The 14841-nt window shown below is 43.0% G+C and overlaps 1 protein-coding gene across 4 annotated transcripts; it reads right to left on the bottom strand.

The window, feature by feature from the left end:
• Positions 1 to 227: 227 nt before the first annotated feature.
• On the bottom strand, positions 228 to 7299 carry rbbp4 (retinoblastoma binding protein 4). 4 transcript variants are annotated; one of them, XM_035427856.1, is made up of 13 exons: positions 7143 to 7299; positions 6196 to 6343; positions 5398 to 5543; positions 4409 to 4582; positions 4214 to 4216; positions 3974 to 4089; positions 3503 to 3663; positions 2882 to 3008; positions 2495 to 2572; positions 2055 to 2131; positions 1654 to 1711; positions 962 to 1072; positions 228 to 346 (listed from the first exon to the last, which is right to left on the bottom strand). In XM_035427856.1, the coding sequence occupies exons 1-13, from the start codon at positions 7156 to 7158 to the stop codon at positions 284 to 286; spliced, it is 1278 nt and encodes a 425-aa protein (XP_035283747.1). In that variant the 5' UTR covers positions 7159 to 7299; the 3' UTR covers positions 228 to 283. The 4 variants fall into 4 exon arrangements, with proteins under 4 accessions (XP_035283747.1, XP_035283745.1, XP_035283748.1 ...); XM_035427854.1 differs by lacking the exon at positions 7143 to 7299 and adding an exon at positions 6691 to 6965; XM_035427857.1 differs by lacking the exon at positions 4214 to 4216.
• Positions 7300 to 14841: the final 7542 nt, after the last annotated feature.

Below are 14841 nucleotides of genomic sequence, written 5' to 3'. Positions count from 1 at the left end.
CATTTCTCTCAAACATCAAGAGCAAGTGACTGAGTTCTTTATTAATTAAAAAAATATGTTTTTATATTCTAGTAGAAAACTGTTGGAGGGGGGAGGGGGCTCTACCAATAAATTATTCTTTCACTTTGTAAATGAGCCTGCCCCTGTGGCATTTCTGCGAGTGGGAATGCGCTGACTGTGCTGCAGAGTGTGTGTGGCAGGAAACGGTCTGGTGGGTGGGTGGGTGGGTGGGTGGGGTGGGGCGGGGCGGGGCGGGGGCGGGGGGTGCGGCTCGCTCGGCCGTTCAGCCCTGGACCTCCGCGTCCGCGGCCCCCTCGGGGTCTTCATCGTTGTAGATGTTCTCCGCCTGGAAAATCAGCGAGAGGCGCGTCAGTCACCCGCCCGGGCGGGACGTGCCGACAGCCCGAGGGCTCCGAGGATTAACGGGGCCGACGGAACGCTCGAGAACGTTCTGGAAGGCGCTGGCGGCCGTTCTGCGGAGAGCTGGGGCTCGTGTGTTATTGCGGCTCCCGGTGCTCCCGGGAGCTCCAGCTCCAGAAAGACTGCTGTGAGCAGCTGTGACTCACTGGCTGTGAAAGCGCTGATCTCAATGGCCTGGGCTCAGCTGTCAATAGGACCGCATCGGTATTTCAAATGTGGGAAAAGTTTAAGGTAAAACGACCGCCTTGCTTAATAAACCAATACTTTTTTAATGGATGACATAAAACTTTGCAGGAACAGCTTTAATGTGCAAGAGGACAAGAGACTGAATTCAGAATTAGACTTTACTTCCCTACAAAACAAATGCATTTTTCCTGTTCAAGCCATGCTAAAGGCTAGAGATAAATATACTTTTTCAATGATAAAATACTATTATCTGCTTGCTAACTATCAGCGGATTGCATGAGCACACTTGCAGTCACCTGTAGTGTGTGCCCCTATCTGTGTGTGTGTGTGTGTGTGTGTGTGTGCACGCACTCACCATCTGCCACACTTGCATGATGTTGTCCTCGGACACGGAGCAGATGACCCACGGCTCATTGGGGTTCCAGGAGAAGTCTGAGATCTTGGCTGTGTGTCCGCCGTGGATAAACTGGGGAGGGGGACAAACAGCACAGGGGCATCAGCTTCTGCTTCTGCACTTTTCAGACAAGTTGTATAACCATACAACTGGCTCACTGACCATCTCGAGTCAGAGTGCAAAACCTTAACATGCTGAGCCTGCAGCCGCACAACCGAAAGCGTAAATAAGCAGGCCTCGCCTCTCCACAAGCAGCGAATCGCTGGTCAAGTCTTGTGGAAGTGAGAACAACGTGTCAACCGGCTGTGGCCCTTAAGACACGTGGTGCAGCCGCCGGCGCACTGGACTCTGTCGGGGGAAGGCGCCCGCGCGCACCGAGCGGTAAACTGTCCGCCAGCTGCGCTGCTTCACCTGGACAGCTCCGCTAAACAGTCAGGTGACAGAACGGCTCAGAGCGGGGGGGGGGGGGGGGGGGGGGGGGCGCCCTGCCCATAGAGAGACCGCAGAAATAGCGTGCCGAGCGGACACCCCGGCTCTGCTTTCAGCCCTCCTGGCGGCTGCTCGTGTTTTGACGCCCGCGGGACCTGCTGCTGCCAAGGAGGAGGGGAGGGGGGTGGGGGGGGGGCTTTTTTTACAGGGGCGCAGAAACTCACCAGGAGCTCGGGGGGGCCGTCTTCAGCGTCCTCGGGCGACTGCTCCTCCCCGATTTTACTGCATAGAGAGGGGACAAACTGATCACAAGGTCCGAGACAGCAGGATTCACAAAACCACACCCTCCCAGCCCCACCTAATCATTCCAGCTCATATTCCCCAAGACAGGAGCCCACTGTAGTCTTGACCTTCCTGTCCATTTTACACAGAGGCACAGAGCAGTGAGCATTTCTACTGGAAAAGGTCCAAACAGACTTCCCATCGCCCCCTCCAGCACAGGACACGTTCTGTGCACTCTTCAATTCAAGCACAACTTCACGTGCTGGCTGATTACAATCGCTGATGCAAGAGAACCCTAAGAACGGCAACGTTTCCAAAGCGACGGACAGTAAACTATTAATACCTGAGGTCCCAGACGTTGAGTCGCCGGTCTGTCCCGCTGGAGGCCAGGATAGTTTCATTATGGGGCGACCACTGCACCTGCAGGGGGGGACAGGACAGGATTTCAAAGGACAGCAGGTACTTACACTGTGTTTTTACCCCACTCATCTGTAACTATCTTTGTCACTGATCTCTCCCTCACAATTACCCCTCAAAACTCAACTTTTTTTTATTAAGGTGATGGATTTGTTTCATCTACTACCATATGATGCTACAGATAGGAGATTGTGTCCAGACTGGTTGCAGGTTTGAATCGTGGGTTGGGCACTGGCATTTAACCATTGCTTCATTATATATCCAGCTACAGAAATGGGCCATGTACAAAAATGAACCCTAGATGACAGAACAAGCATTTTGTGCTCCTGAAATACCTTTAGAAGTTGTATTCCTACATAGACTGACCTGGAAGATCTCATCTTTGTGGGATTCAAAAGAGTGCAGCTTCAGTTTTAAGTTCCTTAGGTCCCAAAGAGCCACAGTCTGGATGAAGAAATAAACAGAGGTCAGGGTCACACACAAATATGCCATCTGTGGTCAGCTAGGAGGAACTGTTAGCAATCACACTTCACAACAACAGGGGAAAAACACAACTGGGGCAGAAAATGTCAACTTGAACATCACATACAGCTTAATCAAGTCTCAGTCTAGACTGAAGTATGACAGCAGTAAGGTATAATCTAGGGAATTTTAAAAGGTCAGGGAACGGTAACAAAAACAGGCCCATTAAATCCATGCTCCCCAAACACCAAATGCCAATATGGCGACTGCATTCCCCCACCGCACACTCACTTTGTCCGCTGAGCCGGTGGCCAGGATGAACTCGCTGTAGGGGTTGAATGACAGGCAGTTGACCTCAGCGGTGTGGGCATCCACTGCGTGGCTGGGCTTGGACGTGTTGTTTGACCGTGTATCCCAGCTACGGTCAAAACAAAGGGGTTCCACCGGTCAAACTATTTCTCAGTCCTCATACACCGGATTAAGGGAGCTAAAGGTGATGTTCCCCGCTTCTAACCTTACCATCACGTTTCAGTACAACCAAAATGAATTAAAAACCCATTCATCAGTACAGCCATTTTCTGTGTGTCATTGTGATGTTGTGTCTGTTTTAATGTGGAGCACATTTTCATTTCCATGCTGCTTTCATAGCCAGGTCTCCACTGAAAACAAGACTCTCCCTTCAATGGCCTTCCTAGTTAAACACACACAATTCCTCCATAACACCCTAAAAGGTAGCAGCATGTTCAAAACCTAAAATGCAACCGGTTTTAACGGTATACCTGGCGAATCCTCATTTTCACTTTCCGCGGTAATATCATATCGTCACATCCTTAATGGCGCATCTTAAACGATCCCAGCGAAGCGGGTCCATTCTGCGAGTCTAGGCCGACAGACGGTGGGAGACGGCCTTACATCATGAGCTTCTGGTCGTCGGCCACCGATCCGAACAGCGACTCGTGCAGCAGGTGCCAGGAGACGTCTTCCACCACGGCGGTGTGCCCGGTGAAGATGGTCTTGGCGTCCACCACCTTCCCCTCCTTGGGTACCGTGCTGATGTCCCACAAGCAGATGGTCTGGGAGACAAAGGTTGAAAGGGTTGCAGAGAGCCAAACTCTAGTCTGCTTGCCTCGGTGGCTTGGAGGGGTGGAAACTTATGCAGGGGAAAACAAGCAGCACAACAGTGGGAGAGGGGCAAAATGTTCCATAATCAAATACGAGACTTCTGACTTCCGTTTGGCAACCGCAGGATTAATGCTACAGCTCACAGCAGCAAACATTTACACAAACGTAGCTTTGGGTCCAGTCCCCTCATTGCTTCCACTGTTCAGTTTTCGGCTGCGCGGGTTCGATCGCACTCATAAACAGTGGTGGGCGTGGCCTTACGTGGTCGTCGGAGGCGCTGAGGAGGCAGCCGCTCAGGTTGGGGTTCCAGGACAGGCCGTAGCCCTCTTTCTGGTGCCCCCTCAAGCGCAGGTCGGGGGTGCACTCCCCAGAGGGATCTGGGAGAGACAGCAAACCGTTTCAGTCCAGCCCCTTTCCACACAGCCAGCTTCAACATAACAGTGTTATTGATGCAATATATAAGAGTGACATGCCACACTGTACAAAATGTAAACATCTTACTTTCTGAAGCATTTCGATATGGCAGCATGTGGGAGACGATTATCAGTGAACAGACAGGTTGAGCATGACAGAGCTTGGTCAAATTACAAATGAAATTGGTGAAATTACAAATGATACTGTACACATCTCAAAGGCCTTTATGAAATTCTGGGGCTAAAAAAAACACACTTCACCCCCGTGTACGTAAGGGCGTACCTGGCTTGGAGGGGTGCTTGGTGTAGTCGAAGACCAGCACGTCGCTGGTTGGCGTCTTGGTGGCGATGATGCAGGGGTTCTGGGGCATGTAGCGCGCCCGGTTCACCTCCCCCTCGTGGTTGATCTTGATCTCGATCTCAATCTTTCCACTTACCGAACCAAATCCGCCAAACTCTGCAGGCACACGAGCCAGCGTCACAGAGGAGACACAGTTCACTCTCACAGAGCCAGCGTCACAGAGGAGACACAGTTCACTCTCACAGAGCCGGCGTCGCAGAGGAGACACAGTTCACTCTCACAGAGCCAGCGTCACAGAGGAGACACAGTTCACTCTCACAGAGCCAGCGTCACAGAGGAGACACAGTTCACTCTCACAGAGCCAGCGTCACAGAGGAGACACAGTTCACTCTCACAGAGCCAGCGTCACAGAGGAGACACAGTTCACTCTCACAGAGCCAGCGTCACAGAGGAGACACAGTTCACTCTCACAGAGCCAGCGTCACAGAGGAGACACAGTTCACTCTCACAGAGCCAGCGTCACAGAGGAGACACAGTTCACTCTCACAGAGCCAGCGTCACAGAGGAGACACAGTTCACTCTCATAGAATAGCTCTAATCTGTCAAGAAAGCATCACCACCAGGGCACTCTACTAATGTTTACAGCTGTTCTCTTGTGAAATACATGATAACGTTAAGGCTGTTTATATTATTTCATCATTAAAAAAAACTATACAAAATTTGCTGAGCAAATTAAATCCTTCACAAAATAGGCATCTCCTCCAGGTAAATGCATTCCTCTGCTAAAACAATCAGAGTGACACAACAAACTCTGCAGCCAATGAAAATGGATGGCTCTTCTCAGTGAAGTCTCCACATTAAGCAACAACTGACAAAAACCAGTCATCTTTTCCACTGAGAAAAGGACCAAGGAGAAAGAAGGCGTGGCATAATCCACAATGATACTGCACGTGGTGCCAGGGGCCTCTCACCTCCTTTCTCGCTGTCATAGTGTGACGCGTCAAACTGGGCATCATCGTTGGGCAGCTGCACGCTGGCGATGACCAGGTGGTTCTGCTCGTCCGAGGTGTGCGTGCCCAGCACCAGACGGTGCACGCTGAAGTCCTTTCCCTCGGGCCTACGGACGACACACAGACGCTACGTCAGCTCAGCGGTCTCACGATTCGACTATGTTGGTCTTCAGCAAGGTCACGTTATCACCCCATGTTCCTTAGCAACCAAGTGTAACCATCTTACTACATTCTGTATAATTCTAAGACTCCTTTCAGATGACTGGCAGTTAGATTTCAATGGCTGGTCTCTATTAAGCCCACATATAAGCCCACATAAGCAGCTATGGTGTGCTTTGGACACTGGGTCAATTCTGTTATTCAGACCACTGGCACAAAATGGACCATCAACAGCCATCTGCAAAGTACAATCTGAAGTGGACCGAGAATGCTGAAATATAAATAAACACTGAATCCAAACGTTCTTTGCAAGTCTGGAATTTTTACCAGTATGAATGAACAATAAAATGCAACTTTCCATGCATTTTGCTCAGCACTTTACAAAGTGCTGAGCAAAATATAAATATAATGGATTGGCTGATCCATTAGGCCTATATTTACCAAACCACATAAAACATTCTGCTTTCTCTGCAGAGGTCCTATTAAACACAATATTCAACCTGCTCACAAACGACAACATCCTCGGGGACATATTAACACACAACAAGCGCGCAGCAGCACATGATGAAACTGAACCGTAATTTACAGGTTTAAACATACCTGGTAACATCGGGCAACCACTGCGCTGTGAGACTCGGCCACTCCAGAGCATGGGTCATAACCAGATCGTACAGGAAAGGGGTGTTTTTCTTCCATATCTTGTATTCTTCATTAATCACCCTCTCCTCAACCGCATCGTCAAATGCCGCTGCAAAGTGTACAACCAGGTTTTTATTCATTTACTTATTTATGCATTTGGCTAACGGGTTTTTCAGTGCTCGATTTTTCCAAGACACGAGACAACTTGTCTGTTAACTACTAAATAGCTAACGTATGTTCCCTTAAATAAATCTAAATCTAAACCACCTATACTGGCAACAATTTAAATACGTAACTTTACGAGCTAGCCACCTAGTCGGTTAAAAAGTCGAGCCATTTCTTTAGAAAGCAACCAAACAGTTACGAACCCAAGCCAACCGGCTAGCTCATGTTACGCACAATAACGTGAAACTGTATTCAGAATATATATTTTTGTGATGAATATAACTTTATTACCATTAAAACTACTGCAGGGCATAACAGACAGCTCTGTACATAAATGGACACAACATATCATATCGAATTAGTTAGTTAGCTAGCTACATTGCTAAGTGGTCTTCCAACTAGCAAACTAGCTACAACCCATGTCTTGGCTAACGTTACATCATCACACTCGACATCACGTTAGCAAGCTAGCTATTTAAGTTTCAAACATATCTGTTAACTAGCCGCCGATATCTGGTGGCTTAATTAATGTTAATTGTCGTGCGAAATGCTAATCAACCAAATGCCAAAGGCTTGCTTGCTAGCTGCTAGCAACCAGCGTGGCGGGACCTGAACTGCAGGCTGCGTAGTCAGAAGCATCGGAGAACTTGTTATTGGTAGAGCGGTATATCTAATGACATATCACAGTTTTGTGGATTAATTCGCCTATAGCAATACAAAGGTTTATATAAACGATTAGTTACCTTCTTTATCAGCCATGACGACGGTATTAAACACTAGTGTATGGAGTTTATGCAATAATATAAATTGCCAGACAGGTCTTTGTTCAGCACCTTCGCGCCAACGCCGCCGTGCACCGTCACAGTCCCGGAAAATCGCACATCCAATCAAGAAAAGGGAACACCAGTGTATAGCGAGAATACGTATTTTGTCTGTTTTCCTTGTTAGATGTACAAGTTCCGGTTAGTACGCCAGATCTGAAGAAACAAGGAGTACAGGCATTACGTGATAACATAAATGCAGCAGGATTTCCCCCCGATTCCAGGCAATATGATAATTACATCGGCTGTTTTTTTGTTGGTTTTTTTTAAACGTTTGTTGCAAGTCCCATTGCTCGAGGTAGGCCCGACAATATATTGTATTTCATTGTGCGATAAGATCTGTATCGTGCTGTGTTAGCTGGATTTTTACGATAGACTACCGTATTTCAATTTGCTTTAAAAATTGCTTTTAAAAAAATCCCCTGACACTTGTAGTCACTCCCTGTCACTTTGATATTGGACATATAAGTATAACATTAAATATATCCATTTGAAAGATTCTCCTATTGAGATGACAACATGAAAAAAAGCCAAACAGATAGTAAGAAGCAAAAACTAGCATCGTTTTATTCAATTCAATCTTATTTATTGAATTGGATAATTAGGTTGGATAAAACTGGTGGTAGAGACAGAATACATATGCCTAATCAAATTTCACTGTGCTGTGACAAGAAACCCAGATGACATGTAATACAGCACTGGACAGCAAAGATTACATAACACTGCAATCTGAGTTAGATAAGTAAACCCAGTTTCCTGAGTGACGTAGATATGAGTCAAATAGATTGTTGTACTGTAATTTTCCCAACTTTGTCTGGTACTCCACGAGCAGTAATAAACATATAAAACTACACATTGCACCAGCATTATGTCAATTTTTTAAATCCGTATTATCAGTGTTTTTTGGTGTGTATATGAAGCCTGCGTTTATAAATGATGAATGAATTTATCATTAGCATGATGGAGCTCAGTCCTCTCTCAATGAAAATAAATGGTCATACTCATTTCTTATTATTTTAAGTGGTGTCATATCCAGTCTTCATTATTTTATATGGTGGTCATATCCATTTTTTATTACTTTATGTCGTGCTCATACCCACTGCTTATTACTTTATGCGGTGTCATACCAGCTGTTTATTATCTTATGTGGTGTCATTCACTGCATATTATTTTATTAAGTGGCATCATACCCATTGCTTTTGTGGGGTCATACTCATTTCAGATTTTTTGTGGTGTGGTGTTGTGTGATGTGGTAGCAGTACCCATTTTTTAATTATGTTTATTGGAAAACACCAAATAACTTTGAAGGTCATGAATTACTGTAAACTAAGAAATTTGTTTCATCCAAAATGGTTCAATTCAGAAATATATTTAAGTTAGCACAATTACATGATAAGTGTTTAAAATAGGTCTTAATCAGTTTACCTAATACTGTACGTTTGAAACTATTCCAAAGGAAGTGAATGCCACACAAATAAACCTTTTTTTTCGTATAGCAGTGTACATACAAATTGGTATTTTCTTGGAAAGATTTTTATATAGTATGTGTCATAGTCTAGGGAAGTTGACATAACTATCTACATCTTAGACTACTTTTAATATCTGTTGTACTGAGGGATATTTATATGTCATTTACGTAACTTGCGGAAGAGTTTTCCACATAGGAAACAAATTAGCAACGTAAAATAAAATAAATATGTTTTGACTAGTGTCTTATTTATTTTACAGCCTGGTATTCTTTTGGTATTTTTTCCAAAACTACACAGGGGCTGAAGAATTGATGTGTGCACAGAATGCACACATTTGTTAACAAAGTAGGACACAAGTTTAAAGTTTGTAAAATTAAAGTAGTTATGTTGATTATCAGATATACTCTAATAGGGTAGGGTAGTATTATTTGGATGGAGGTGGGGGTTATATTTTTTATTAATGAACGGTGTGATAAAGTAAGTACCAAGTAGGCCTACATGAAATGTAACAAGATACATGAAAGTCATTAACTCTGTATCTCGGCTATTCCAACTGTATGACCTATGTCTAGACAAGAGCAATGTTAGTAGGGTTCGGTATAGTCTAACACATTTTAAGAGGGAGTGTGGTTCGCAAGACACCACTTGGCCATGGCCAGTTGCCAGTTGCCAGTTGCTGCTCATGCAAAATAAAATAAAAATGGATAAGGTTCAGCTGACATCCATTTAGTTTTAGAGAGGGACACGTAGCCAGAAATTTAGCTAATGCAATGCTTTGCACCATAGATTATTTTCGAGCTACTCATTGGACAAGTAACTGTTCTCTAAACAGGCCTATTCCGCTTTCCCCCGCTCGTATCTATGAGGCTAATCCTGACATAATTTTCATTTTAAAAATCGTAAATTTTATCTAGGCAGTTACAATCATAGCTATTTTAAAGCACTGCAGTGTCGACATTTTTCGAGTACATTACTAAAAACATCAGTAATTACGTAGGCTAACATTATCTCTCATCAAACTAGTATGATTATTATTAACATTGCTGGCATGGCTCAACTGTAAATAAATTCAGGGCGACAAAAGAAAGTTTTTGCATCAAAGCAGGTGGTTACTATTCTCATGTTCTTTTTTTGCCACAAGATGGCAGTTTTTAATGTATGCCTCAATATGCACAAAAGACCTATTAAGGTAGCAGACCGAAGAGAAAATAATACCATACAAAAGATCCGTGTAGGCTACTTTTTGGTCAAGCATTTGCCGTTTTAGGAACAGATATTAAAAAACAAGAAATTAATGGGTATTCGATTTAAAAACAATTTTTTACATGTCCTCCAACCACCTTAATCACGTAGCCTACAAAGGAAGCTTTGTGACTTGTAGGCACTGAGCTCATTGCTTGTATGCTAGCTCAAGTTTTTTTTCCCGCTGTCGGCTACAATGTTGCGCTAGACGTCGGACTCGGAGTAAGTTTCTAAACAGGGATTGATGGAATGCAGTGTCTATCATAAATTTGCAAACGGTCAATTAATTAGCTACGAGTTACGTTACAAATTAATGACCATTTCAGTTTCTGTAATTTTAAGTTTACAATCAGTCAGCACCACGAATTACCAGTTGATTATCGTTTTACAATTAGGCTAACGTTTTCAAATGGAATAGGCCTATCTAATAACCATTAATTTCTTGTTTTATTATTTCTGTTGATTGGCCAAAAAGTAAACGGATCCATAAACATACTCTTGGCCTTTGTATCATTCAAAAGAAACAAAATAAAAAAGAAAACATCATTCAGATGCCGGGCTGGAAAAGGGGGGCTGTGGGGAATCCGTCCGGGTAGTAAATATCGAAGGTGGACGCACTTAACTGTTCCTATATACAGTTCATTGGGTGGACGCCTTTCAGTCTCAGATATGCTCCGTTTATCATCTTGTGAAGCAGGTTCTGAGTTGGCGTCGGGCACAACGATGCTTTTGTTGTATATAGGCTACACAGCCCGTGGGAATGCAAGCCTCACCGAAATACTGGGAATATGACAAAGGGGCCTGGATTTAGAGGGGGTACAAGGCGCCATGCTGCTGCAGAGTGGAGTGGTCGAGCAGGCGTATAGGATCGGATCATGTCCTGCAAATAGATAGGGGCTGTCTATATGTACTCTATCAGATTTTCAGTGGGTCAAAAGTTTACATACACTTTGTTAGCATTTGGTGGCATTGCCTTTTAATTGCTTAATTTGAATCAAACCCTCGGAGTAGCCTTCCACAAACTTCTCAATACTTTTCTGGAATTTTTGCCCATTCCTCCTGATAGAACTGGTGTAACTCAGTCCGATTTGTGGGCCTACTTGCTCCGACACGCCTTTTCAGTTCAGCCCACAAATCTTCTATGGTATTTAAGTCAGGACTTTGTGATGGCCACTCCAATACTTTCACTTTGTAGTCTTTAAGCCATTTTGTTACAACTTTGGAGGTATGCTTAGGATCATTGTCTTGCTGGAAGACCCCGTTGCGACCAAGTTTTAACTTTCTAGCTGATGTCTTGAGATGTTGCTTCAGTATTTCTAGACAAATCCTCATGATGCCATCTATTTTGTGAAGTGCACCAGTCCCTTTTCCAGCAAAACACCCCCACAATATGGTTCTGCCATCCCCATGCTTCACAGTTGGGATGGTGTACTTTGGATTAAAAGCCTTACCCTTTTCCCTCCATACATAGTGCTGATCATTATGGCCAAACAGTTCAATTTTTGTTTAATCTGACCAGAGAACACTCCTCCAAAAGGCTAGGTCTTCGTCCTGGTGATCACCTGCAAACATTCATTCTGGCTTTTTCTATGCCGGTCATGGAGTAGGGTCTTCATCCTTGCGGAACAGCCTTTCAGGTTATGGCTATGTAGGTTTCTCTTAATGGTGGATGTAGGTACTTTGGTACCTGATGCCTCCAACTCCTTCACCAGTTCCTTTATTGTTGTTTTGGGGGTTTCAGTTGAACCTTTCGGACCAAAGTTCATTCAGCCCTGGGAGTTCGTTTGTGCCTCCTTCCTGATCGATGCAATGTCTGTGTGGTCCCAATATTTTTATATTTGCATACAATTGTTTGTACAGATGCTCGTGGCACCTTCAGTTGTTTGGAAATTGCTCCTTAAGGAGGAACCTGACTTGTGGAGGTCTTTGCAGAGTTGCTTGGATCTTTCCAGGTGGCTCTAAAGGTAGATAAATACAGCAACAGGTACCAATTAACTCCCAGTTAACTCCTAATTATGACAGTTGGCTAATCAGAAGCTTCTAAAAGGTCATTACATCAATTTCTGGAATCTTCCAGACTGTTTAAAGAGACAGTCAACTTGGTGTATGTAAACGTTTTACCCACTGGAATTCTGATATAGTGAATTAAAGCTGAAATAAATCTTTCTCTAATCGATTGTTTTAAAAAATACCTCTGATGTGAACAAAGTAGATGCCCTAATTGACTTTCCAAAAGAAATGTATGGTAACATGAAATGTGCCGAGTTGTGCAGAACTGAGTTTGAATATCTTTAGCTTAGGTCTATGTAAACTTTTGGCCTCAACTGTAACAATACCCAACTGGCTCTCTCCAGTTGGAACTACAGTAAAAAAGAAATAACCCCCCAATGTCGAGCCCTGTCGGTTAAATCCAACTAGGTAGTGCTGGTACAATACTGTCACCTTCCATGTCCTTTTAGATCAGAAAGGAAACTATTTAAGAGTATTGGGAAGGGGTGTGTGTACACGTACATACACAATCTAAATAGAGTAATGTAAAAAGTTTAGGTGACCTGCCAGATCCCCCATCCCAAATTCTAATGGGCAGAATGAAGCAGATTCATGCAGGCACCACTGTCTTAAACAGGAATGTTTTGTGCCACACACAAGCCTAATTTATGACTTGTGCCTGTTCTGACACTTATGGCATTCAATGGAAATATGAGTGAAATAGGTTTTAAATATAAAAAACAGCACTTTTGTTGTCTCCATTTGTTCTTCTCAAAGTGTGTCAGAATGATGCATTTAGTTGTCAAAATTTTAAAAATCTTCTCCCAGGCAACGATGCCCCAGACCCCCCCCCCCTCCATATAAGTATACAATGCCCACAGTAAATATCTCCCATTTCCAGCACTGTTCAGATGCAAATAAACATTCTGCATCAGCACAGTGTCAGCACACCCATGAGTGACAAAGAGGGACTAGCAATGAAAATTTTAAGACACCAACATTGTCCATAAGTTATTCATATATTAATATGTTGAAAAATTCTGGATTCATCCCAGGAGGAAGTAGATTAAGAACTCTCTGTACCTTCTATATCGTCTGTACAGTATGTTGCATGATTTTATAAATACTCTGAATAAGACTGAGTCTTAAACTTCGAAATGAGGCTCTTGGCCATCCTTGTTCATAGAAATGATTTGTGTGATTACTCACAGGCTCAAAAACATGATTGTTATTATTTATATTTTCATAATTATTTCTATAACAATTATGTTTTAGGTATTTATGGTAACTTGCAGGCCAAGCTCCAAAAAAAAAAGTCAGAAATGAAAAACATGTATGTCTCTCACATACAGTACAGATAAATCCAGCTGATTAAAGCAGAGGCTTAATAACACAGAATGCCTGACAGCACTCTTGCGAGAAACACCACGTGTTTATTCTCTGCTCTGTATACGGTATTATGCCTCGGTCCTGGAACAGCTTGAAAGATATCTTTGTTCCTCTTGAGACAATGGCGATGTCTTTCAAAAATGAAAGCGTAGGAATACTATGGTCACCAGAGTTAAAATGATCTTAGAATAAGCAAATAAAAACTCTCAGCACGTATTCAAAGGAGATTGATTACCAACTGGATACTGTCACCAGCGCAGATAGTACAACACTTGATAGGACTTTGCAAGATCATAATACAGGAACAAAATAAATGACGACATAAATAAATGCCAGGCTTTTCGGATATTTAAATCCATGTTTGTGAGACCCATAGGAATCACTGACTGATTATCATACCTTCAACACACCCCCAAATTATTCTGTAATAATTACTGGAAAGGGTATTCAGTTTGCATTTAGACTCTTGATACTCAACCTTAGTCCTTAGGGGTCGCAGTGTCTGCAGCCACCAAGCTGGCAATTAATCATCTAATTAAATAAACAGCCATCTTCTGAGTTTGGAGAGCGCTTGTGATTTTCAATAGTAGCAAAGCTCTCTTGAACTGCCTCCTCCACAGAATATGAGTATCTCAGATCTTGTTAGAAAACAGACATTCATGCTGACAAGAGCAATTAAGATTAATTATAAGTTACACTGTCAAAGTGTGAAATGACATCCTGATGGAGATCTGTCCTCTGAAATGCTATCAGGTCTCTCACTTGACCTTCAGATTTGCCTTGTCTATGAAGTTCAGCGGCTGGTAACTACAATGGAGAGGAAACAATGCTGTTTGTAGTTCTCTTTTTGCTCCAGCGTTGCAAGAATAAAATAATTCTGGGAAAACAAATGAAAATATTATTAATGAAAAAATTTAATGATGGATGTAGGCACATATTATTTTAACTTACTGCTTCCTAACAATTAGCCATAGATGGAAACACATTGACAGTTTAAACAAATGTGACAATTTTTGGATTGGATTTTATTTTTGGGTTAAAATATGTAAATTGCATAAATGATAAAAATTTGTGTTACCCCAGACAATCATAAAGAAGCATTTCTAAAAACGTATTGCAATGTGGTTCTGACAATGCTGGCCTTACAAGTTAGAAAAAAATGAGCATATAAACCACACAAACATTGTTCAACAACAGAAAAGTGTAATTATCCACTTGATTTAGTAATGTAAAAAATAAATATAGTACACTTAGTAACTGCATCCTAGTACCATACCTAGTTCATTCTAACTAGATACCATTTTGTATCTTATTTTCCCATATAAACGTTAGAAACTGGTATAGCTTAATAGCGAGTAAAGCGACTATTCCAAGGACAAATAGAGGTGAAACAAGACAAGGTTAAAACCTAGTATATGGCTGGACCTAACAGTGTTTCCTCTAGGAATTTTTTTCAGCAGCGGGGTTTTGTTGTACCTGGGTGGTGCGCGCGCGCCGCCGGCGTCGGAGTGAATATCAATAGGTCATTTAAA

This window comes from Anguilla anguilla, chromosome 8, assembly GCF_013347855.1.
Source record: "Anguilla anguilla isolate fAngAng1 chromosome 8, fAngAng1.pri, whole genome shotgun sequence".
NCBI classification, from domain to species: Eukaryota; Metazoa; Chordata; class Actinopteri; order Anguilliformes; family Anguillidae; genus Anguilla; species Anguilla anguilla.
Note: the sequence above shows the minus strand (reverse complement) of the source record. Positions and strands in the feature narration are given on the sequence as shown.

Coding starts and splice junctions, on each gene's coding strand:
- rbbp4 (XM_035427854.1), bottom strand. CDS start 6,751: ATGATATGTTGTGTCCATTTATGTACAGAGCTGTCTGTTATGCCCTGC. Junction 6,344..6,690: donor GCCCTGCAGTAGTTTTAATG/GTAATAAAGTTA, acceptor TACACTTTGCAG/CGGCATTTGACGATGCGGTT. Junction 2,573..2,881: donor CCACCGGCTCAGCGGACAAA/GTGAGTGTGCGG, acceptor TTCTTCATCCAG/ACTGTGGCTCTTTGGGACCT.